Source organism: Chrysemys picta, chromosome 25, assembly GCF_011386835.1.
Source record: "Chrysemys picta bellii isolate R12L10 chromosome 25, ASM1138683v2, whole genome shotgun sequence".
Taxonomy (NCBI): Eukaryota; Metazoa; Chordata; order Testudines; family Emydidae; genus Chrysemys; species Chrysemys picta.
This window is the reverse complement of record NC_088815.1, coordinates 1,912,852-1,936,234: the sequence shown is the minus strand read 5'-3', so window position 1 is coordinate 1,936,234 and position 23,383 is coordinate 1,912,852. Positions and strand designations below refer to the sequence as shown.

The 23,383-nt window shown below is 46.6% G+C and overlaps 1 protein-coding gene across 1 annotated transcript; it reads right to left on the bottom strand.

The window, feature by feature from the left end:
- Nucleotides 1–221: 221 nt before the first annotated feature.
- On the bottom strand, nucleotides 222–3,702 carry LOC135977438 (uncharacterized). Its single transcript, XM_065578434.1, has 2 exons — nucleotides 1,690–3,702; nucleotides 222–867 (listed from the first exon to the last, which is right to left on the bottom strand). Exons 1-2 carry the CDS (start codon nucleotides 2,225–2,227, stop codon nucleotides 365–367), a joined length of 1,041 nt encoding a protein of 346 aa, XP_065434506.1. The 5' UTR covers nucleotides 2,228–3,702; the 3' UTR covers nucleotides 222–364.
- Between the last annotated feature and the right edge of the window lie 19,681 nt (nucleotides 3,703–23,383).

The following is a 23,383-nucleotide window of genomic DNA, read 5'->3' as shown; positions in this document are numbered from 1 at the left end:
ATTACGCGCAGCCAGACACCAGGGCGGTTAGAGGAGCACAGCAGGGCGCGGTGCGCATCAGAGAAGCTTTGAAAACGAGTTTTGTGACTGGCCAGGCTACTGTGTGAAACTTCTGTTTGTTTCTCCTTGATGAACCCCCCAACCCCCCCCCCCCCGACCCGGTTCACTCTACTTCCCTGTAAACCAACCACCCCACCCTTCCCTCCCCAATTCGAGCACCGCTTGCAGAGGCAATAAAGTCATTGTTTTTTCACATTCATGCATTCTTTATTAGTTCCTCACAGAAGTAGGGGGATAATTGCCAAGGTAGCCTGGGATGGGTGGGGGAGGAGGGATGGAAAAAGACACACTGCATTTTAAAACTTTAAGTCTTATTGAAGGCCAGCCTTCTGATGCTTGGACGATCATCTGGGGTGGAGTGACTGGGTGGCCGGAGGCCCCCCCACCGTGTTCTTGGGCGTCTGGGTGAGGAAGCTATGGAACTTGGAGAGGAGGGCTGTTGGTTACACAGGGGCTGTAGCGGTGGTCTCTGCTCCTGCTGCCTTTCCTGCAGCTCAACCATACGTTCGAGCATATCAGTTTGATGCTCCAGCAGACGGAGCATTGACTCTTGCCATCTGTCTGCAAGCTGACGCCACCTATCGTCTTCAGCCCGCCACTTGCTCTTTTCATCCCGCCATTCAGCCCGCCACCTCTCCTCTCGTTCATATTGTGCTTTTCTCATTTCCGACATTGACTGCCTCCACGCATTCTGCTGTGCTCTATCAGCGTGGGAGGACATCTGCAGCTCCGTGAACATATCGTCCCTCGTCCTACGTTTTTTCTTTCTAATGTTCACTAGCCTCTGCGAAGGAGAAACATTTGCAGCTGGTGGAGGAGAAGGGAGAGGTGGTTAAAAAAGACACATTTTAGAGAACAATGGGTACACTCTTTCATTACAAGGTCGCATATTTCAGCTTGCAGGCAGCCATGGTAGGCCACAGTGTTTTGGCTTTTTTAACCTTCTTAACATGCGGGAAAGGTTGCAAACAGCAGCGCATTTCCCATATCAAGGATGAATTGGGTTGTCCATTTAAAATGGGTTTTCAATGTAAAAGGAGGGGCTGCGGTTTCCCGGTTAACATGTGGCACAAACAAGTAAACCACCCCCCCCACACACACACACGATTCTCTGGGATGATCACTTCACCCCTCCCCTCCACTGCGTGGTTAACAGCGGGGAACATTTCTGTTCAGAAGAGCAGGAACGGGCGCCTCTGAATGTCCCCTTAATAAAATCACCCCATTTCAACCAGGTGACCGTGAATGATATCACTCTCCTGAGGATAAGAAAGAGAGATAAGGAATGGATATTGTCTGCATGCCAGCAAACACCGGGACCATACGCTGCCATGCTTTGTTATGCAATGATTCCAGACTACGTGCTACTGGCCTGGCGTGGTAAAGTGTCCTACCATGGCGGACGGGATAAGGCAGCCCTCCCCAGAAACCTTTTGCAAACGCTTTGGGAGTACATAAAGGAGAGCTTTCTGGAGATGTCCCTGGAGGATTTCCGCTCCATCCCCATACACGTTAACAGACTTTTCCAGTAGATGTACTGGCCGCGATTGCCAGGGCAAATTAATCATTAAACACGCTTGCTTTTAAACCATGTGTAATGTTTACAAATATTTACAAAGGTACACTCACCAGAGGTCTCCTGTGTGCCCTGAGGGTCTTGGGTGAGTTCGGGGGTTACTGGTTCCAGGTCCAGGGTCACAAATATATCCTGGCTGTTGGGGAAACCGGTTTCTCCGCTTCCTTGCTGCTGTGAGCTACCTACAGTACCTCCATCCTCATCTTCCTCGTTCCCCGAACCGTCTTCCCTGTGTGTTTCTCCAGTGAGAGAGTCATAGCACACGGTTGGGGTAGTGGTGGCTGCACCCCCTAGGATCGCATGCAGCTCCGCGTAGTAGCGGCAAGTTTGCTGCTCTGCCCCAGACCTTCCGTTTGCTTCTCTGGCTTTGTGGTAAGCTTGCCGTAGCTCCTTAATTTTCACGCGGCACTGCTGTGTGTCCCTGTTATGGCCTCGGTCCTTCATGGCCTTGGAGATCTTTTCTAATACTTTGCCATTTCTTTTACTGCTACGGAGTTCAGCTATCACTGCTTCATCTCCCCATATGGCGAGCAGATCCCGTACCTCCCGTTCGGTCCATGCTGGAGCTCTTTTGCGATCCTGGGACTCCATCACGGTTACCTGTGCTGATGAGCTCTGCGTGGTCACCTGTGCTCTCCACGCTGAGCAAACAGGAAATGAAATTCAAACATTCGCGGGTCTTTTCCTGTCTACCTGGTCAGTGCATCTGAGTTGAGAGTGCTGTCCAGAGCGGTCACAATGAAGCACTGTGGGATAGCTCCCGGAGGCCAATAACGTCGAATTCCGTGCACACTACCCCAAGTCCGACCCGCAAAGGCCGGTTTTATCGCTAATCCCCTCGTCGGAGGTGGTGTAAAGAAACCGGTTTAAAGGACCCTTTAAGTCGAAAGAAAGGGCTTCGTCGTGTGGACGTGTCCAGGCTTAATTCGATTTAACGCTGCTAAAGTCGACCTTTAAACCCGTAGTGTAGACAAGGCCTTTGTAACAGAATCTTGAAGTCAGGTTTTAGCAGGTGACTGAAGGAGAAGCTGATTTCCACATCTTGTTTAAAGCACTTGAATATATTATATCTGTGCTCTCTTATTGATTAAAACATCTTTCTTTTTCTTTCTTTCTTTCTTTCTTTCTTTCTTTCTTTCTTTCTTTCTTATTTTTAGTGTCTCTGCAGTATCCAGGGTGCCAGGGATTTCAGTAGAAGCTGCACTTAACTGGCCATCAGTGCAGGACAGAGCTTGCCTCTCCCCAGATAGATTTACTGACACCAGGCTACTGAATGTCTCAGCATTGGAGGAGAGGAGTCAAGTATTAAAAAAAAAAAAAAAAAAAGGAGTATGTTACAGAACACCCTTTCTCCCCTGAGAACGAAGTTTTCCTATAATCTCATCTCAGCTGTCTTTAAGTGAAAGCCATTGCCTCTTGCACTGGACGCCCTGGTCTTTGTGTTATTCACACCAAGGCAGGAGGCTGGTCTGTAGGGAGCCAATTCTGTACTGGTTCTTGGTCGTTGGGCAAGGAAATCCAAGGACATTCCACTAGGAGGGAAGCAGAGTGCCTCACGAGCCAGGAATCCCCAGTGCCCTGACAGCTTTCAGAGACATGGCGAGAGGTGCTCAGAAAGCTGAAAAATGAAGGAGACCAAAAAATGAAAAGTGCCAGATTAACCCCAGAGTGGGAGCTGCATTCCCCTTTCGCTAATCCTTAAATAAGGGGTAAATGTTATTATTATCAAGCCTCTTTTTCAGGTCAGGCCCTTCCCCATTGTAAATCCATCCATCTGTCCTTTCAAATTGTAAATGAATGTACAGATGAAGGAACCTAATTTCAGTAGCTCAAAGAAATACAGGACTGGAAAAGACTATACTTCCCAAAGAAGAAATAATACAAAACATGGAAAAGATTTTTTTTCAGCTGGTCCATGATGAGATCTATAGAACCAGACTTAGCCGGGCATGCCCATTGTCCAGGAACCAGACAGAATTGTTTATTACAGACCTGCCTTCTGTGCTGTGTCCAACATTAGTGTAAACAACTCAGGGAACAGGCTTCCTTTGCAAGGAACAAGGGCTTTATTCCAAAGAAGGGCATGCTTCCATTAGACAAAAGGAAATCTTTCTACCAGATTGTTCAGTGACGGAAGTGGAACACATACCAATGGAAGCAGCTCCAGCCTCTTGAATGGAAACATTCCAAAGCAGATTAGATAACATACTTGTCAGAAGAGATCCTGGGCTAAACCTGCACTGCGGCAAAGGACCTGGTGACCTGGGAGGCCCTTCCTGCTCTGACCCCCATGATCACATGAGCAAAAGTGACAAGTGCCAGGAGCTAAGGCACACGTAACCTGAGAACTCACGTGAAGTGCTCGGTGTGATTCGGGAAATGAAGGAAAGTGCTGTGGTGCATGGATTTAAAATCTGCCATTACAATGTGAATTGGGAGTGCCAAAGTGTTGTGGTGGGTGTTCTTGGCACCAGAGAATCCAATCTTGCTCTTCTTCTGTGTCAGTTGGGAATTGGTCCTGCTTTGAGCAGGGGGTTGAACTAGATGATCTCTTGAGGTCCCTTCCAACCCTGATATTCTATGATTCTATGAGTTATACTCCAGAGCAGTTTTGTTCTGGTGCAAAATCGGTGGATGGCTACAGAAACCCTAGCATGGAGGGTTTGCCGTATTTTAAAGAATTTTCTAGTATCTTATCTCCCTTGGACATTTTCCATCAGCCTTTTTTAACCATGAAACTGGCTTTCCAGAGAAGTGGAGAGGAATGTTTTCAGCCTAGCATGAAACTGCCACCCCAAACTCCCATTAATGTCACAGTGAAGCTGATCTATCTATCTATCTATCTATCTATCCCCATATACTTCACATATCACCATAGTGCCTGAGAACCTTATGCAACATGATAGCTATTTACTTCTTGAGGATTGGGTCGGACTTTCTCCAGAAGAAGACTGTCAGAGCAAAGGGATGATTGAAGGTTGGGCCATAGGTAGACTGAATATTTTAATTACCTGATATACTCAACACCTAGTGAGTGCACCCTCTTCTCCATACTGTTCTCATTTCCCAAAGTGACAATTCAGAAGGGGCTTTCATAGAATCATAGAATCATAGAATATCAGGGTTGGAAGGGACCTCAGGAGGTCATCTAGTCCACGCCCTGCTCAAAGCAGGACCAATTCCCAACTAAATCATCCCAGCCAGGGCTTTGTCAAGCCTGACCTTGAAAACCTCTAAGGAAGGAGATGCCACCACCACCCTAGGTAACCCATTCCAGTGCTTCACCACCCTCCTAGTGAAAAAGTTTTTCCTAATATCCAACCTAAACGTCCCCCACTGCAACTTGAGACCATTGCTCCTTGTTCTGTCATCTGCTACCACTGAGAACAGTCTAGATCCATCCTCTTTGGAACCCCCTTTCAGGTAGTTGAAAGCAACTATCAAATCCCCCCTCATTCTTCTCTTCTGCAGACTAAACAATCCCAGTTCCCTCAGCCTCTCCTCATAAGTCATGTGCTCCAGCCCCCTAATCATTTTTGTTGCCCTCCACTGGACTCTTTCTAATTTTTCCACATCCTTCTTGTGGTGTGGGGCCCAAAACTGGACACCGTACTCCAGATGAGGCCTCACCAATGTCGAATAGAGGGGAATGATCACGACCCTTGATCTGCTGCCAATGCCCCTACTTATACAGCTCAAAATGCCGTTAGCCTTCTTGGCAACAATGGCACGCTGTTGACTCATATCCAGCTTCTCGTCCACTGTAACCCCTACATCCTTTTCTGCAGAACTGCTTCCTAGCCATTCGGTCCCTAGTCTGTAGCAGTGTATGGGATTCTTCCATCCTAAGTGCAGGACTCTGCACTTGTCTTTGTTGAACCTCATCAGGTTTCTTTTGGCCCTAATCCTTTGCACTAATGAAAGCCACTACAATCACACTGCTGGGCAACACCAGCCTCAGTGGTTTAGGCTTCCTCAGTTTCCCTTGACACTTCAGACAGACAGATCTGCCTTTAAGTAAGACAGATCAGGCTTTACAGAAAAAGTACACAGAAGAAATTGTTTAAGATGACTGGAATCATCTTAGAGATGAAAGAGATGTCCTAACCTGTGGGGATTTTACTTAGTTTTGTGGATAGATCTGGAACCATGCTAAATGCTCTGGGAGTGTGACCCAAACAAAATGTCTGTAAGGAAAAAGAGCAGCCCATGGAGATGTTTGTCTGAGTAAGAGTGTGAATCTGTCTGGATCCTGTGGGACATTAGAGTCAGATTCCCGAAGAAGATGGGCTGATGCTGCAAATGCATTCCGATCTGAGTCCAAACTTTCCCAAACTCAAGGCCATTCTAATCTGGGATTTTGGTTCAGCTCTGAACTGACAAAGGGACCAGCTGCAAAGTTCTGGGCTTTACCCAACCTTGCCCAAAGTTCAGGGCATGTTGGGATCTGGAGTGATGGTTCAGGCCTATCTGTAACTGCGAAATCATATGGACTTAACAATAAATCACGGAGTTAGTCCTGGCATTCTGAGAGGAACCGCCCTCCCGCCCGAGAGGCTGACCTTCCTGTTGAGGAGAGCTCTTCCCTCCCCAAAGCTACTCAGCAAAAGGGAATTTTGTTATCGCTCTTGTCCCTCTTTGGTGGAAGCATGTAGAGCGTTCCTGTCCCGATGCTATGTGGAGTGGGCAGAGCCTCCCCTCCTGGGACTAATGCCGACATCCCTGAGTCCTGTCCTGGCTGCAAAACTGGGCTGCAGCTCCACCAGTCACAAGCATTTCAGACCCAAACCTGGTAGAATCCACTGGACTAGGGAAAAATAGGCAGTTCCTTGGACACCAATTGTATGTTGGGTATGAAGGCGTCGGATGCAATGGAGGTTCTTGCTCAAAGGCCCCTGGCTGAACTGTCTGTACAATCAGAGCCCAGGGCACACATGTGGCATCTTGATTTTGACCTTTCTCTGGAGCATTAAATCAGGATCGTCTGTGAGGAGTGTTGTGTCTCCCCACAGGCTCTAGGGAAAATGCTGGTGCCAGGGCAGATCATCTCCCCTCTCTGTACTTCTCTCTCTCTCTCTTTCCCAGCAGCAGAGAGTCCCAGTTGCCTGCTCCCTACTTTGAACCATGATCTAAAAGCCCCAAGAGCATCTCAGATAAAATATAATCATGCCAGGTCCTGCAACCCTTTCCGAGACAACAGCGTTCCTGCTTGACTGGTGCTCCTTCCACGCACCCTGAGCTTTGGATGTGCATGGTGCAGAGCCAGGATGACTCGCTGCTGGGAGATGGCCCAGGCATTCTGAGAGGCTCAGTGAGTGAGCCCATCTGGGACGGGGGTCCTTCCGTTCCGATCTGAGCCTTCAGAGCCTTCTTCATGGGAGTCTGAACCCTGAGCACAAAGCCCGGCAGTTTGTGCCACAAGTCAGAGAACGCTTTTCTCTGTTTTGTTTCATTCTAGAACCTTCTCTCCCATCCCCGCATTTAGCATCATACCCAGGCCTCCGAAATGCCATGCAGCTCCCACGGGTGCAAATAAGCATGATGGAAGCCTTATCACCCCACATCTCCACTGCAGAGGCTTGCTGTGCAGGGGTTTCTAGCGCAGCTCACTGCAGACATGAGGTCATGCAGGCTCTCCCTGGGTAATCCCCATCACGCATGGAAAAACCCCTCATGCGGGGAAGGAGAACATAAACAAACACAGGAATGCTTGGAGCACATGTTTGCATTTTAAATAAATATTTCTACATTTCCATGGCTTTTATTAGGGCTCGTTTCTGAGCTGTGAAGAGCAAGGCTTGTTTGTTGTTGTGTTTGGTGATGGTCACAGAATCCAGCTGTTCTGGGGGAGAGGATAATCTTTTCCAGCCCTCGCTCTTCCCAGGTCTGCCTAGTAACCATTTCTGGGATCACTCGGGTGTAAGCACCATCAATTAAGCATCCCAGGAGCTGGGCGGGGAGCCCCATCTGCAGTGATACATTTTACCTGCTGCTTCCTTCAAAGCAATTTCGGCCCTTATAGCCACGGCCTTCTAAGAAGTCTCTTTGTGCTCAAAGACAATTTCCTGGGGGCTGTGGGGCTGTGGGCAGGAAATCTAAATGTGGCCTTTTGAGACATCAAGAGGAGGCGTGTGGCATAAGTGGGCATATGTCTGTGAGGCTGACCCAGAGCCCACGCAAGTATGGATAAAGGGGAAAAGAATGGAAAAAAAGATGCACTTTTCTCATCATAAAGAAGTGTTCGTGACTTTTCTGAACCGCTCTTGTGCCTCAGTGGGGAGAGATTTGAAGTCTGGAAGCAGCAAACCACCAAAAGGCAGAGCTGTCTCCAAACTATGCAAGGAAAGAAGACAGCACTGCTCTACCATTTCTTGCACATCTTGTCCAATACAGAGTGTTACGTCACCTAGCAATTTAGCTGCACATGATGGAATTTCCTTGCTTTTAAATTTCCTTTATTAAAAAACCATAGGAAAGTCAATTAAAAAAAGAAAAGAAAAAACAAGAACAGCAAATTGAAAGGCTAAGACTGCAAAGTGAAAAAGGCTGAGAAGAAAGGAAATGGTAAACTAGTGTTTCTGTGTGCTTCCTTAATGCCATCCTCTTTTGCATATGCATCAGGATTTCTGGTGAAATGCTGGTCCCATTGAAGTCAATAGCAAAACTGCCATGGAATTCAATAGGCCAGAACTTCATCCTTTGAGTTTTGTTAAATAGTGATATGTTATTTATAATATAATATAATATAATATAATATAATATAATATAATATAATATAATATAATATAATATAATATACATTTAAAAATCTTATGTGAACATTGATAGTATTCTGTAGCAATGGCTACTATACTAACATAATCTGATACTAATTCTCAAATTAAATTATATAAACACTATACATCTAACAGTTTTACAGTTTTTGCTACAACCTGGGATACACATTGTGGTCATGAGTTATACTATAGGTTTGGTAGAAATATTTTTGTTGACTAATTCAGTAGTACTATCTCTTTCTTAAAAAGAATATCTATCTATCTATCTATCTATCTATCTATCTATCTATCTATCTATCTATCTATCTATCTATCTATCCCTTCTGTAGTTACACATAATACAGAAGGCACAACAGAAATGGTACACTCTACTAATTCCACTATATACTAAAATATAATGGCAATTTATAGAAGTAGGCATATGTGTTTGGCATCCTATAACCTACAGTTTGGTTTAAGACATAATCAAGATAATAATTTTTTTACTCAATTTAGTATAATAAATTGTGTTTTTGTAATACAGACATGAGAATGCAGCACTGTTAAGTATTAGATTTAAATAGTTGAGTCCTAGAAAGGGTGTGTGTCTATTGATCAGACATTATTAGGGTTTTTAAACTGTAATTATTGTGCAGTAAGGATCCAGCTTTATACTGACAGTAGTTTCAAGAAGTGTGAGATAAGTATTTCAAAGTATGCTAAGAATTTGTGTGGTAGGAATTTAGACAAGAGCCTTGCTGAATGAAAGCTATATCTATGAATGCTCACTTGGGGTTAGGTGTTTCCATTGCTCTTCACTGCTGGTGGCTGGAACTGGGCACAAATTTTGGCCTAATAGTTTCTTTGCACCAACAAGTTTAAGGTCAATCAACACTATTCACAAAATTGGCAAATAGTTTTGGATGAAAAAAAATTGAAAAAGTCAAAACGTTTCATTAGGAGATTTAGCTAGATTTAAAAAAATAAAAAAGGGTAAAAGCACCTGAAAATGAAATAGCCCCTCCTGTCCTCCAGACCTACCTAAATGTTCATTTTGGTGAGAAAAACGGAAAAAATCTCTGTTTCAGGTTAACCCACAATGACATTTTTCCAGACGTTTGGGTTTAGCCACTGAACCGAACCATCAACTTCTCTGCTCAGCTCTCGCCCAGGCCCCACCAAAGCTGTACCCCAGGTGAGCATTTACATTGGTGCCTTAAGTCCTCATGGCGCTTCCTCGTGGCCATGATTCCAAACCGAGATCTGTGCGGGGCTTTTCATAGGATTGTACACAGAAGCACAATGCCCCACTTGTGCTGTGCTTTAGTTCACTTTTCTGTCTCTAAAAGTTCTCTGTCCTGCCTGGATAAAGTTGAATGAGGCAGACAAGACAAGAGCCCTCATCCTTGTCAGCTCACACACAGAGGAATGTTTAATCAGCATCAAACCTTTAGTCTGGCATCATCAAATCCAATTTCTGCTGAAAGATGCTCATATCTCTGTAGCAACATCTGCTTTCCTTGCAGATATACTAGGGTCTTTGGCAATACTCTTCTGGCACAATTCCACTGACTTCAGTGAAGCTATACCAGCAGAGACCTTGACCCACTGCATACTGGTCCAGGTCCAATAGCTCCTTGTACTGGAGAATACACCCTATGATGCAAAGTTAAAAGTATGGAATCGAGGTTCCTCAGTGGGTGTGCTGGGAAGAATGAGAGTTATCATGTCTTTGTTTGCATCAGGAGCATTTATCATTTACTATTGCCCAATGTGAGATGGCCTGGGACCAGAGCTGTGTGAGGAATTGATTGTTCGATGGCTGAACTGAAAAATCAGGAAAAATAAATAAAAGTGAAGTAAAATTTTAAATGAAAAGTCATTTTGTAGGGAAAAAATCAAACCATTTCATTTAAAATATACTGAAACAAACATTTTGATTATTCTGGATAGTTCTTTTTCTGGCCAAAACAATTTGGTGAATTTGACACGAATTCACAAAATGTTTCGGTCGACCCAAATCTCTATTTTTCGGCCAAAAACTTCCATCCTGCTCTGTCTGGCCGTGCAGCACAAACGGAATGTGTTGAATTCCCATTTGCCCCCATTTCATTTTATCTCATCTTTCAGGCTGAAGTTTTGCTATTTTCCTAGTTCCTTTTGTAACTGACTGATCCTTCACCTTCTCCACTGCCCATTACACACATGTACTATTATTATTCATTAGTAATTAGATAATATTAGTAATATTGTTAAAATATAAAAACATTCTAGAACACAAACCAGCAGCCCCCAGCCTATAAAGCTCAGGCCTGCTGACCCCTGCTTCACAAATCCCTGAGTCAATAGCTGCACCTACCACAGGGCCTGAGAGTCGTGTCTCAGACTATTTGGGCCCGGGGAGGATCGGCTCCAAAGCTATGGGCCTGTCACAGAGAATGCTCTGCTGCAGTGCTGGTGCTAGCCCATTGTGGGCCCTAAGCAGGAATATCCTTCCCCTCCCCCCCATACTAAAACAGGCACATTCTTATAATAAAAAGGGAATATGCTCCTTTTCTCCCGCTCCCCCCGAGCTGCTTAGGCACCTATGCCCAGCACCAGCTCTGCTCTGCTGCCAGCTCTGTGTTTGCTTAACTTGGGCATCTAGATCCGTAGGGATGAGGATCATAAATCCCTGGCTTGATTTTCAGAGGTTCTATGAGAATTACTGCGGGTGCAGAGCACCTCTAAGAATCAGGACCTCAGTTTCGGTACCTAATTATAGAATTAGACCCTGACCTTGGGCATCCATCTGTGGCAATGCCAGGCATTGTTTTTTCCTTAGGATTGTTATTTTGGGGGGTGTTGTTTTCATGACAGAAGCACTGTCGAATGTAAGCGTGTTTGCATGAAGCCAGGGCCACAGCAGTGCAAATGGGGAGCACTCTTCTAGGAAGGAGCAGGGGCCAGCGGGTGAAGGCTTCCTAGGTAAGGGAAGTTCTACCCTAGGATAATTATAGCCATGGAGTTAAGTGCCTCTGGTGCATGAAGGCTGTGATTGCCTCAGAATAGCTGCAGCCCCTGGCAATGCTTTATTAGCTGCTGGTGTTTTTAACTCTGGGGGAAAATATCCTCGTTCTGTGCTGAGATTAGACAGGAATTCGTAGTTACAGGCCTAACGAAGCAGGAGCTCATGCTCAGCTGAGCTACCCAGTATGCAGGCAACCCGATTAGCATGTTACCAACACCCAGTAGGGTTGCCAATTTTGGTTGGACTTATTCCTGGAGGTTTCATCACATCACATAACCTTGAATTAAAGATTAATCTTTAGTTCCTGAAGCCTCCAGGGTTGGCAACCCTAACGCCCAGTAAGGCACCTGTGCGGCATGGGGAATCCTGAATGCAAACAGCTGGACTGTGCCACTGGAATTGTAGGGTTTGTTGTGCCAGGCAACACAAGGACAATTGGAGACAGCTCTAGTCCCACCGCCCCTAGAATGCCTTTGCTTGGCTCTGTGAGTTGTTATAATGGGGATGCAGGCTGAGACTCTACAGTTAAGGTTGAGTCAGTTTTCAGTTTGCCAGGAGCTTAAAACCCGTATTTTGTAAAAACACCAAATGAACGTGGCAAAAACAAAACACAGAAGGTAAACGCTGAGCTCCATTTGAATTCTTCCCGGTGACTGGCTGAAAACTGGGTTGGTATGGAAAGAATAAGAAGAATTCCCAAATCACCCCTTTAGGAAGTGTTTCACTGTATTGTCTCACCTGTTTTCAGACCCCTTTTGCAAGACTCTAAAATGCTCTGGGCTTCACACGTGCAGATAAACTGGGAGCAATTATAAACCGGGAGCGCCTGTCTGTGTCATGAGTTATCGGTTTTTCTTCAGAACTGAAAAGAAAGGAACCAATATGAGCCTGAAGAATGAGGAGGCCTTGTGGCACCTTAGAGACTAACACATTTATTTGAGCATAAGCTTTCGTGGGCTACAACCCACTTCGTCGGATGCATGCAGTGGAAAATACAGTAGGAAGATATATTTATACACAGAGAACATGAAACAATGGGTGTTGCCATACCAACTCTAACAAGAGTAATCAGTTAAGGTGGGCTATTATATGAGCCTACTGTGTTTAGCAGTGGTAACATTGCACATCCACTGGGGTTAAATGGGAGATAGCTCACTCTAGAGGGAAGCGCCCAGAATGCTTACTGGTTCGATATTCCCATGCAGTTGACTGTGGAGCCAGGCTCTGAACCCGAATCCTAGCTGGCACATGGGTGTGAGTTACCACCCTCAGTGTAGAACTGAGTTAACAAAGACATTACGTGAGAGGGTTGCACACATCATTGCTTCTGTAGACCAAGCTCTGCACCCACCTGGGCCATCAGTTCCCCACTCTGGTCAGAACCCTATTGATTATGGTAAAAATCAGTAAAGCCTGATTTCCACAGGATGGGAGAAATGGGGCTGACTGGAGTGGGATGAGGGGCCCACTGACCCTAACCGTAATCTAACCCTTGCCCTAACATCACTGCCTCACCCCTCTATCCTGAGTGACCAAATGGTAATTTTAGTGGAAATCAGGCTTTTCTGGTTTTCACCAAAATCAAAAGGGTTCTTCCCATTTGTTTCAGAGCGGTAGCCGTGTTAGTCAGCAAAAACAGTGAGGAGTCCTTGTGGCACCTTAGAGACTAACAAATTTATTTGGGCATAAGCTTTTTATCTAAAAGGATGTCATAAGGAGGAGGGAGAAAACTTGTTCACCTTAGCCTCTAAGGATAGAACAAGAAGCAATGGGCTTAAACTGCAGCAAGGGAGGTCTAGGTTGGACATTAGGAAAAAGTTCCTAACTGTCAGGGTGGTTAAACACTGGAATAAATTGCCTAGGGAGGTTGTGGAATCTCCATCTCTGGAGATATTTAAGAGTAGATTAGATAAATGTCTATCAGGGATGGTCTAGACAGTATTTGGTCCTGCCATGCGGGCAGGGGACTGGACTCGATGACCTCTCGAGGTCCCTTCCAGTCCTAGAATCTATAAATCTATGAATTGATCAGATCTGGTGTTCCTGGACACTGATCGGCGGTGGGGTTCCTGGACACTGATCAGGGGTGGGGTTCCTAGATGTTGATCGGCTGTTGGGTTTGTGGACATTGATCGATGTGGTGTTCCTGGACGTTGATCAGCAGTGGTGTTCCTGGACATTGATCAATGTGGGGTTCCTGGACGTTGATTGGTGGTGGGGTTTGTGGATGTTAATCGACTGTGGGGTTCCTGGACGTTGATCAGCGGTTGGGTTCCTGGACGTTGATTGGCGGTGGGGTTCCTGAACATTGATTGGCGGTGGGGTTCCTGGACGTTGATCGGCGGTGGGGTACGTGGATATTGATTGATGTGGGGTTCCTGGACGTTGATCGGCGGTGGGGTTCCTGAACATTGATTGGCGGTGGGGTTCGTGGACATTGATTGATGTGGGGTTCCTGGGCGTTGATTGGCGGTGGGGTTCCTGGACATTGATTGGTGGTGGGGTTCCTGGACGTTGATTGATGTGGGGTTCCTGGACATTGATCAGCGGTGGGGTTCGTGGACGTTGATCAGCGGTGGGGTTCCTGGATGTTGATCGGCGGTGAGGTTCCTGGATGTTGATTGATGTGTAGTTCGTGGACGTTGATCGGCGGTGGGGTTCCTGGACGTTGATCGGCGGTGGAGTTCGTGGATGTTGATCGGCGGTGGGGTTCCTGGATGTTGATCGGAGGTGGAGTTCATGGACGTTGATCGGCGGTGAGGTTCCTGGACGTTGATTGACGTGGAGTTCGTGGACGTTGATCGGCGGTGGGTTTCCTGGATGTTGATCGGCGGTGGGGTTCCTGGACGTTGATCGGCGGTGAGGTTCCTGGACGTTGATTGACGTGGAGTTCGTGGACGTTGATCGGCGGTGGGGTTCCTGGACGTTGATTGATGTGGGTTTCCTGGACGTTGATCGGCGGTGGGGTTCCTGGACGTTGATCAGCGGTGGGGTTCGTGGATGTTGATCGGCGGTGGGGTTCCTGGACGTTGATCGGCGGTGGGGTTCCTGGACGTTGATTGGCAGTGGGGTTCCTGGATGTTGATCAGCGGTGGGGTTCATGGACGTTGATCGGCTGCGGGACAAGCACCATGGAGTTCCATATAAGCCCTTGCTTCACTCAGCCAACAAGGTTTCCAAAGGCATAGTCAGGAACAGAGCCCAGGAGTTGAACATGGTGGACGAAGCTTTGGGCACTCAGACCCACTGCCTGCCAGTGTGAATTGGCTTCAGCATAGGCACCGACTTCATGGGTGCTCCAGGACTGAGCACCCATAGAAAAAAATTAGTGGGTGCTCAGCACCCACTGGCAGCCAGCTCTCCCCTCCCCCACAGCGCCTCCCACCCACCAGAAGCCCTGCCGATCAACTCCTACCTCTTCCTCCCAGCGCCTCCTGCCTGCCACAATCAGCTGTTCTGCGGTATGCAGAAGGTGCTGCGGGGAGGGGCAGGAGTGGGGACGGGGCACACTTGGGGGAAGCGGCAGAACTGGACAGGAAGAGGAGGGGCAGGGGCAGGAGGAGGCAGGGCGGGGGTGGGCCCTGGGGGGAGTAGTGAAATGAGGGCACGGCCTGGGGCTGAGCAGGGGTTGAGCGCCCCGGGGGAAAGGAGAAAGCTGGCACCTGTGGGCTTCAGTTACCCTATCACTTAACACTAAACCCCACCCCAGAGCCAGAGAGAGAACCCAGGATTCCTGATTGTCAGTATGTTACCGCTGGCTACCTCTGTGTAGCAAACACTTGTGTAACCCATGTGGAAAACGGGTGTGTCAAGCTGAACTAAAGAGCTGCCGGCAGTGACTCCTGTGGCTGACACGGTAGCAGTAGGAGCTATGGAGCTCACGGCCACAGCTGCAGTTTTGCTGTTTAGCTGTGCCACGAGATAACTCTATGGGACAGGCTTTGTTTTTCAGGGTTCTGTTTAAAAACAACTGGTTTATTTAATTCACACAGTAAGAAAATTTCCTGTAGCACATATGCCTTAGCTGTAACCTTCAAACAAAGTTAGTCTGTAAATTAGGGTGTGACACACCAAAACACGGGTCTTTCACGTCAGCCATTATTCATCTTCCTCTTTCTGACACTGGGCCCAGCATCCCTGAATCACACAGTAGGCAATAAAGGCACAAACGTCACCATGTGTCAGGCAAGGCTGCATCAGGGCCCCCCTGCCTGCCCCAAACTGGACAAGCTGGGAAATGAAACACTAAGGAAAAAGGCTTTTGCTGTCCTCGCCGTATTCACATTGCCTGCAAGGCTGTCACAATGCACTCCAGCATTCCGTGCCTGTCTCCAACAGATGCCAAGAAGCAATGTGCTCCCCCCATCTGGGACAAAGCCGTACTGTCAGCCTCAGAAAACTGCACACCCTTGGGAAATTATGCTACCTTTGCCCTGCTGCAGTCTGTGAAAGTTTATTCAAGGTTCTGGAGGGGAGTGTGCTGTAATGATGACAGACCCTTTCACCACAGCCTGCCAGGGAAGCACTGAGCACCTAGGAGATACAGTCTCCCTGAACTTAGTTCTGGTGGCTAGTGCTCCTTGCAGCCACAGGAACAATTGCAGGGAAAGTCCTGCTCAGTACCTGCAGCCCCAGGATGGTGCATGCTCACTTGCTCCATGGGGCTTGCAAATACACAGGCCAGTCAGCAGGTAGGAGTTGTGATGGGATAGAGTGTGCACAGTGCAGAATCTTTGGAGAATTTAGCTGCTAGCATCTAACAAACCTCTGCTGAGCATGTGCACAGAGCAGTTTTCAGAGGCTTATAATGTGGTCAAATTTGGATGGATTTTCACTGGGTGGCAAATGGCCCCCTCTGTCCCTAGGGTGATTCCTCTGCCAAAGTTCAAGACCCTGCTCCCAAGCATGGAAATGTTAGTGTCTCAAACAAAATGGTTGTGAGAACTTTTAATATGGGCAAAAGAACGTATTTTTCCTGATCTTTGTTCAAGGAAATGACTGAACTATTTTTGCTGAAACCTTTAAAAAAAAAATCCGCCTGAGACACCCAGCCGGGAAAATTTCAACCTGAACAGTTAAGTCTGGAAACATTATAAGTGGAAATGATCAGATAGTGGGCAGTAGGGGTGAAAATTTTAACTTTTTGTCAAAAGAAATGTTATTTGCATAGAAAACAATAACTTGGTTGGTTTTAGTAACCAAAACCCAAAACATTCCAGCTGAAAATGGAAAAAATTTGGCCCAAAACTGTCAAACACTTGTCCCCCAAAAATTCAGGTTTTGGCTGAAATTGTTTGGTTTTCAGGTATTCCTTTTACTGAAAAAAAAATCAAAAATATTCAAGGCAAGCAGACACATTCCCTGAGAAAAAAATGTATTATTAATAATTATTATCATCATAGTACTGAAACCCACATTTTAGTATGGAAAATTTTCACCCATCCCGATAAGAAATTGAAAATAGGGTCTTATAAAGGGAAGTGTTAGGCAACCTTAACTCTAGGCATCACCAGCTCTGCGTACAAACCATGGGGATCACTCACTTGCCACATCATTCTCTGGGGTGGGACATGGCACCTGTTTAACTTCAATAGCTGGCAAAGTGGAAGTACTGTTAACAAATCAGCTAAATTACAGGAATCCAGAGGAAACTAAGGCAACGTGAGCTCTTCAGAACCACCATGTGAAACCAACAAACTGCCCCCGTCTTATCGCTCCACTTGATTAAAGCATTTGATATGGTTCCCAAACATCAGTCTCAGAGGGAAACTAGAGAAATGTGGATAAATTGGAGCTCCTGTAAAATGGATACAAAAGAGATTAAAAAAACAAACACTGAGCAATTGTGAATGGAACGGTGTGAGGCCGGCAGAGGGCGTTGGGACGCTCACACTGTGGGAAGAATTAGGGAACCTCAAGATTCTCAGGTTCAGATCTGATAAAGCATCCAAAATCCAGCGTGTTCCAAGCGCTTTGGTTTGGAGACTGGCTTGGAAATCTGTCAGGTCTTTCTGGTTTCCATCCAGGCTGAGCAGCCTTTCATGTGATATTTCAGCCTCCAAGTCCAGACACAATCAAACAGCACAGGAGCCCATGAACATCTGCATAGAAAAATAAGCAGGGCTTTTCCAAAAGTAAGGAAAGGTAAATTTCAGATTGTGGTCTAGGCATTTTGAGCTTGTTCTTGTGTCTGATCCAGATCATGCATCCCAGCTCTACCTCTGACAGGATTAAATACTTTTATAATGATGGCGAGGATGGAGTGGAATCAAATGTATGGCTGATCCAGGCCAGGGAGGGGCTGGGAATACATTAGGGGACAGGATTCAAGTTCAGGACAGTCAGATGCACTGAGGAAATGGGCAGAAATCAAGAAAATTAGTTTCAAAGCCAGATTTCCAAAAGCTCCCACTTAGGCACCAAAATAAATGGGCAGATTTTCCAAAGAGCTCAGCACGAGAGCTGAACAAATAATGTATGTTTTGGTTTGGTGGCCAAACTGGGGGGCAGGGGGATGGTTCATTTCAAACTAAAACTGAGTTTATTTTCTTGCTGAAATGAAAAACAAATCAAAACAAAATTAGTTTTGGTCAAACTAAACATTTTGTTTCACTCAAAACAACTTTTTTTTGGTGGTGGTGGGGTTGTCCTTCATTTTGGTGCTTTTTGTTCTTTTTAATTTGTTTAAAACAAACCCACCTGCATTCCCAAAAATCGTCCCTAGAGCAGATCTTTTAGAAAAATATCCAATCTTGATTTAAAAATTGGCAGTGATGTAGTAAATTGTTCCAGTGCTTTATTACCCTCACTGTTAAAAATGTACACCATACTTCCAGTCTGCATTTGTCTAGCTTCAACTTCCAGCCACTGAATTATTTTAGAACTTTCTCTGCTAGATTGAAGGGACCATTATCAAATATACGTTCTTCATGTCACTACTTACAGACTGTAATCAAGTCACCCCTTAATCTGTTCTTTGTTAAGCTAAATAGATTGAGCTCTCTGAGTCTATTACTATAAGACATGTTTTCTAATCCTTTAATCATTCTCGCGGCTCTTCTCTGAACCCTCTTCAATTTATCAACATCCTTCTTGACATATGGGCACCAGAACTGGACACAGGATTCCAGCAGTGGTCACACCAATAATAAATACAGCGGTAAAATAACCTCTCTGCTCCTACTCAAGATTCCTGTGTGTATGCATCCAAGCATTACATTAGCCCTTTTGGCCACAGCGTCACACTGGGAGCTCATGTTCAGTTGATTATCCGCCGTGAGCCCCAAATCTTTTTCAGTGCCATTGCTTCCCAGGATAGAGTCCCTCATCGCGTAAGTATGGTCGACATCCTTTGTTTCGAGGTGTGTACATTTACATTTAGCTGTGTTAAAAACATATATTGTTTGCTTGAGCTCTGTATCAGTCACCTGTCCTCTTCATTATTTAACACTTCCCCAATTTCTGTGTTATCTGCAAACTTTATCAGTACTGATTTTATATTTTCTTCCAGGTCATTGATACAAATGTTAAATAGCGTAGGGTCAAGACCTGACCCTTACAGGACCCACTGGAAACACATATGCTTGATGATTCCCTGTTTACAATTACATTTTGAGTCTTACCAGTTAGCCAGGTTTTAATTGATTTAGTGTATGCCATGTTAATTTTATATAGTTCAAATTTTGTAATCAAAATGTTGTACAGTACCAAGCCAAATGCCTTAAAAGAAGAAGCTTAAGTATGTTACATCAACACTATTACCTTTATCAACCAAACTTGTAATTTCATCAAAAAATATATGAGTTTAGTTTGACAGGGTCTATTTTAAATAAACCTGTTTTGATAGGCTTTAATTCTTTATTAATCAAGTAATGTATCAGCCACTCCATTATCCTGCCCAGCATCAATGTCCGACTGACAGGCCTATAATCATCTGGGTCATTCCACTTACTCTTTTAAAATATTGGCACAACATTAGATTTCCTCCAGTCTTCTGGATCTTCCCCAGTGCTCCAAGACTTATTGAAAATCAACATTAACAGACCAGTGTGCTCCTCAGCCAGTTCTTCTAAAACTCTTGGATGGAAGTTATTTGGACCTGCTGATTTAAAAATGTCTGAATTTAGTAGTTGCTGTTTAACCTCCACCTGAGATACAAGTGGAATGGAAAGAGTGATATCATATGACATGACTACATCATCTGTTTTTTCCCAAATATAGAACAAAAGTATTTATTGAACACTTCTACCTTTTCTGCATTATTATTATTGATAAGGGAAGTAAAAGGCACAGAAAAATCTATGGCCAGCAGCGTTAAAGACAACACAGTTTTTGAAAAAGAAAGAAAGAAAGAAAGAAAGAAAGAAAGAAAGAAAGAAAGAAAGAAAGAAGTTGTTAGGAATGAATATTAATCAGAAGCTAGGAATTGAAGACAATTGATGAGGGAAGCAAAAGGACACAAGAAAAATATGTGGTGGCTCAAGCAGTTGGCAGTAGTGGAACATGGGCTCTCCTGATTCTCTGGGTTTCTGCCCAAGTCCTGGACAGGCAGAACAGGGGTGCCCCCTGGACCAGGATATCCCCCACCCTTCCCCCTAGATTACTCTACCATGTTCCTTACTCTCCAGAAGCATGGTAAAGGCCTGGCCAATGGCCCACAATGCATCTCCTCAGAAGGGAAGGAGGAGGTTCCCTTTCCCCTCAATAACAGCTGCGCCTTCTGCGGTGGCCAGCAGCCTGGTTTGAGGTTGGCTTCCAGGTGGTGTGGGACTCCAACTGGATTCTGCTCCCTTGCCTGACTGTCCTGACTGAGCTGTGCTGCACCCTTTTAAGCTCTACCTCTGCTGAGAGCATGCCCCGCAGACATGACTGGGCGGAGCCTCCTGTGACCAGAGCGTCTCCTTAACCCTCTGTTCCCCACTGTGGGGTTTGTACACCCCATCACACCGGCCCATCTGATTGCTTGGCTGGAGCGTTATCCAGCCCAGCTCCCTCTGAACTGACTAGCAGGTGTTGTCAAAAAACTATTCAGAAATAGTCATCCAGTCTATCAGATGGTGCTGGGAGCAAAAGGCAAAAAGAAACATCACTGGAAATCATGACGGAAGAACAGAGTCAACCGCCACCTCAGATGTATAAGGCAGGCAGCAGCAGCTTGTAACAAGAGCACACATGCTACTCTGTGAGACACACAAAGGGTTCATTTCCCCTAAATACACAGCAGATGAGATGTTGCCTCTGGCATGTGCCAAAGGCAGGAGAAACATCCGTTTTCTATGCAATGAGGAGTCGTCCTGCAATACAATTTGTTTTAAAAGATAGCAGAGTAAGAGGAGAGCTGGATGATGTATCAGTTTCCTAACCTTCCATTTTGGGTACTCAGAAAAACATCTTAAAAGAACAGGTTCAGCTCAGGCTATGAACCGGGATTTTTATAACAGTGATGGGCTAAAAGCGCGGTTCGTAAATCCTGGCCTGAGCATAGAGCAGCAGGAGTTAATTTCCAGGAGTTATTTCCATGTCAGTGACAATGGGATCGATAACGCATTCTCTGTGACAAACACCGAACCTTTCGAAAGTGCCAGTATGCGACGTGGCTGCTAAATCAGGGGTTTATGGACACACAGAGATGGGCCAGTGTGCTGCTGTTTGTCCTGAATTGTACTTGGGGCAACATTTTCAACCCTGAGTGCCTGAAGTGAGGCCCCCAGATATAAGGATCTCCCATCTACACAGCCAGCACCACCCTGCGGCAAGCCTCTCTGCCTGGGGCGACAGACTTGGGCTTCGTGCTAGCCCTCTACAAATAGCCGAGTGGCTGGCGCTTTGACACTGTGGCTCGGACTCTGAAGCTCACCCCATCCCTCGGCTGTACCTCTCAGAGCAGTTTGGGCAATAGAGGCAGCTGGCAAAGCAGGCTGTGGAGTCCCCCTCACTCAGCCTACTCAGCCAATGACCTTTGGGCCCTGTGCCAATGCGGGGGCTTGGAGCCAGGCTCCCAGCCCCTTGAAGCCCAAATGAGACGGATTCCATGAAAAGCAAACACTGCATCCTGGGGAGTGAGGTGCTGGCCAGTCTGCAGCAGCGCACGGCACATCTGTGAGTTAAACATCACCAGTGATGGAGAGAGGAGGCTGAGGGGGGGCGGGGGTGGGGAGAGGAAGGAATTCTTCTTTCCTGTGAGAGAGAGAGACAACAAAGAAACCCTTTTTCCTGTTCTCTGGCAGCATTGATGGCCTACCTCCCCAGATGATACCTCAAATGACTCCTACACGTGCATGTCCTCAGACTCTCCTTTTCTCCCTGGACCTCAGCAGAGAGATCCAGTCTGGGAACCAGCCCCTTGCAAAGCTTGATTCCAGCAACGGAACAGGCTGCAGGACTTCGAGTTTGCAAAGGAGGAGTCCCTCATATCCCAAATCCTGGACTTCAGCACAGTAGCCTGAGATCTGGGCAAGAGCTTTCACTGTAAAATGAAACGTATGTTCCCCTAAAATGAGCATGGCGGACAAACACCCCGAGGAGAGGCCTCGCTGTTGGGCACAGGCATTGCACTGACTAGGACAATCTACAAGTGCATACTAGCTGCATGGCCAGAAACACTTAGAAGTTGCTGTTGCCTAAGGACTGCCATAATAGAGGTCACTTCTATTGTGTCTGCCAGTGGGTGGTCAGGGAATAGACCCCATTGATCCAGGGGCAGACACTCCATACCCTGCACATTCCCAAAGGCGACAGCCCCACCAGCTGCATCAGAAGGGACTCGGCTGAGATAAGGCCAAGGGGCCTTGCTGGTTTTAGACCTGCCTTTGGAAACTGCCCAGTTTATTCTAGATATGGGAGACCCCCTCTGAGCTCTCCAGGCACGGCCTGGAGTTTGGAACTGGGGGCAGTTTGTAGTCGGTGTTCCCCTGAGGGGGTGCAGTACCAATAAAACTGCCTGGGCATTGTTGCCCCCCAAACTAGAAACTTTGGAGAAAACCACAATGTCTGGGCCAGCTCTGGATGTTCCCGGTTCTCTCCAGCCCCTGGCAGTGTGAGAGTCACGCTGGGGACAGATCTACAAACGGAGCCAGGCCGGCCGCTGCACCATTCCTGAGCTTTCCTGAGGCCCCACGTTCCTGCAGAATTTAAGATGTCATTAAAAAAAAAAAAGATTCCAGTGCTTCTGGTTGCCAAGGAAACCTTCTGAATGTGACCAGGGTTGTTTGGGCTCCCTGAATCCTAAGCCAGACAGCCTGAAAGAATTAGCTCTGCAAGACATGAACTGCTTCGGCACTCTCAAAGCTGCCTGCGTTAACTCTGAACCCCAATGATGATGCATTTAAATAGCGACATTGATAACCAGTTCACTGCTGAGCCTTTTAGCAGAAACATCTGGCCACAGTGGGGCTGAGGGTGGCTCCTGAGTGTATATTACCCCTGCCTGGCCCGATGTCACTGTCTCCTTTAAACTTCCCTCCACTTTCCTTCTCTGTCCAGGTCTATAGGTGGAGGGGCCTGTTTCCGAGTTAGCAGACGAGGTTTGAGGGATCCTTAAATCAGAGCATAGGTGCTGGAACTAGGGGTGCTGGGGGTGCTGCTGCGCCCCCTGGCTTGCAGCGGGTTACAGTTTGCTTCAGTGACTCTCAGCACCCCCACTACACAAATTGTTCCAGCTCCCCTGAATCATAGAGCACATGTGGGTTGTGAGCCCACCTCTTGGTGCTGGGTGGTTTGCACTGAGCTGTCCATGTGTCAGAGGCAGTGCTGGCTGCTTGCTACAATTCCCCTCGAAATATCAAATCCAGATCGAAACACGCTAACTGATGGCATCCCTAAACTCCCCTCTTGTGGAGGGATTGCAGAGTCCTCCCCGTGCCCCAGCCCAGTGCCCCCAAGCTGGCAAGCCACAGGGCGCTGCACAACATGAATGTAGATATTGCTCCCCCGCAGTCCTAGCAGGATGGGCAGTGTCCACGGCCCTGAGACCATGGCTCTGGG

Coding starts and splice junctions, on each gene's coding strand:
- LOC135977438 (XM_065578434.1), bottom strand. CDS start 2,227: ATGGAGTCCCAGGATCGCAAAAGAGCTCCAGCATGGACCGAACGGGAG. Junction 868..1,689: donor GGGCACACAGGAGACCTCTG/GTGAGTGTACCT, acceptor CTCCTCCACCAG/CTGCAAATGTTTCTCCTTCG.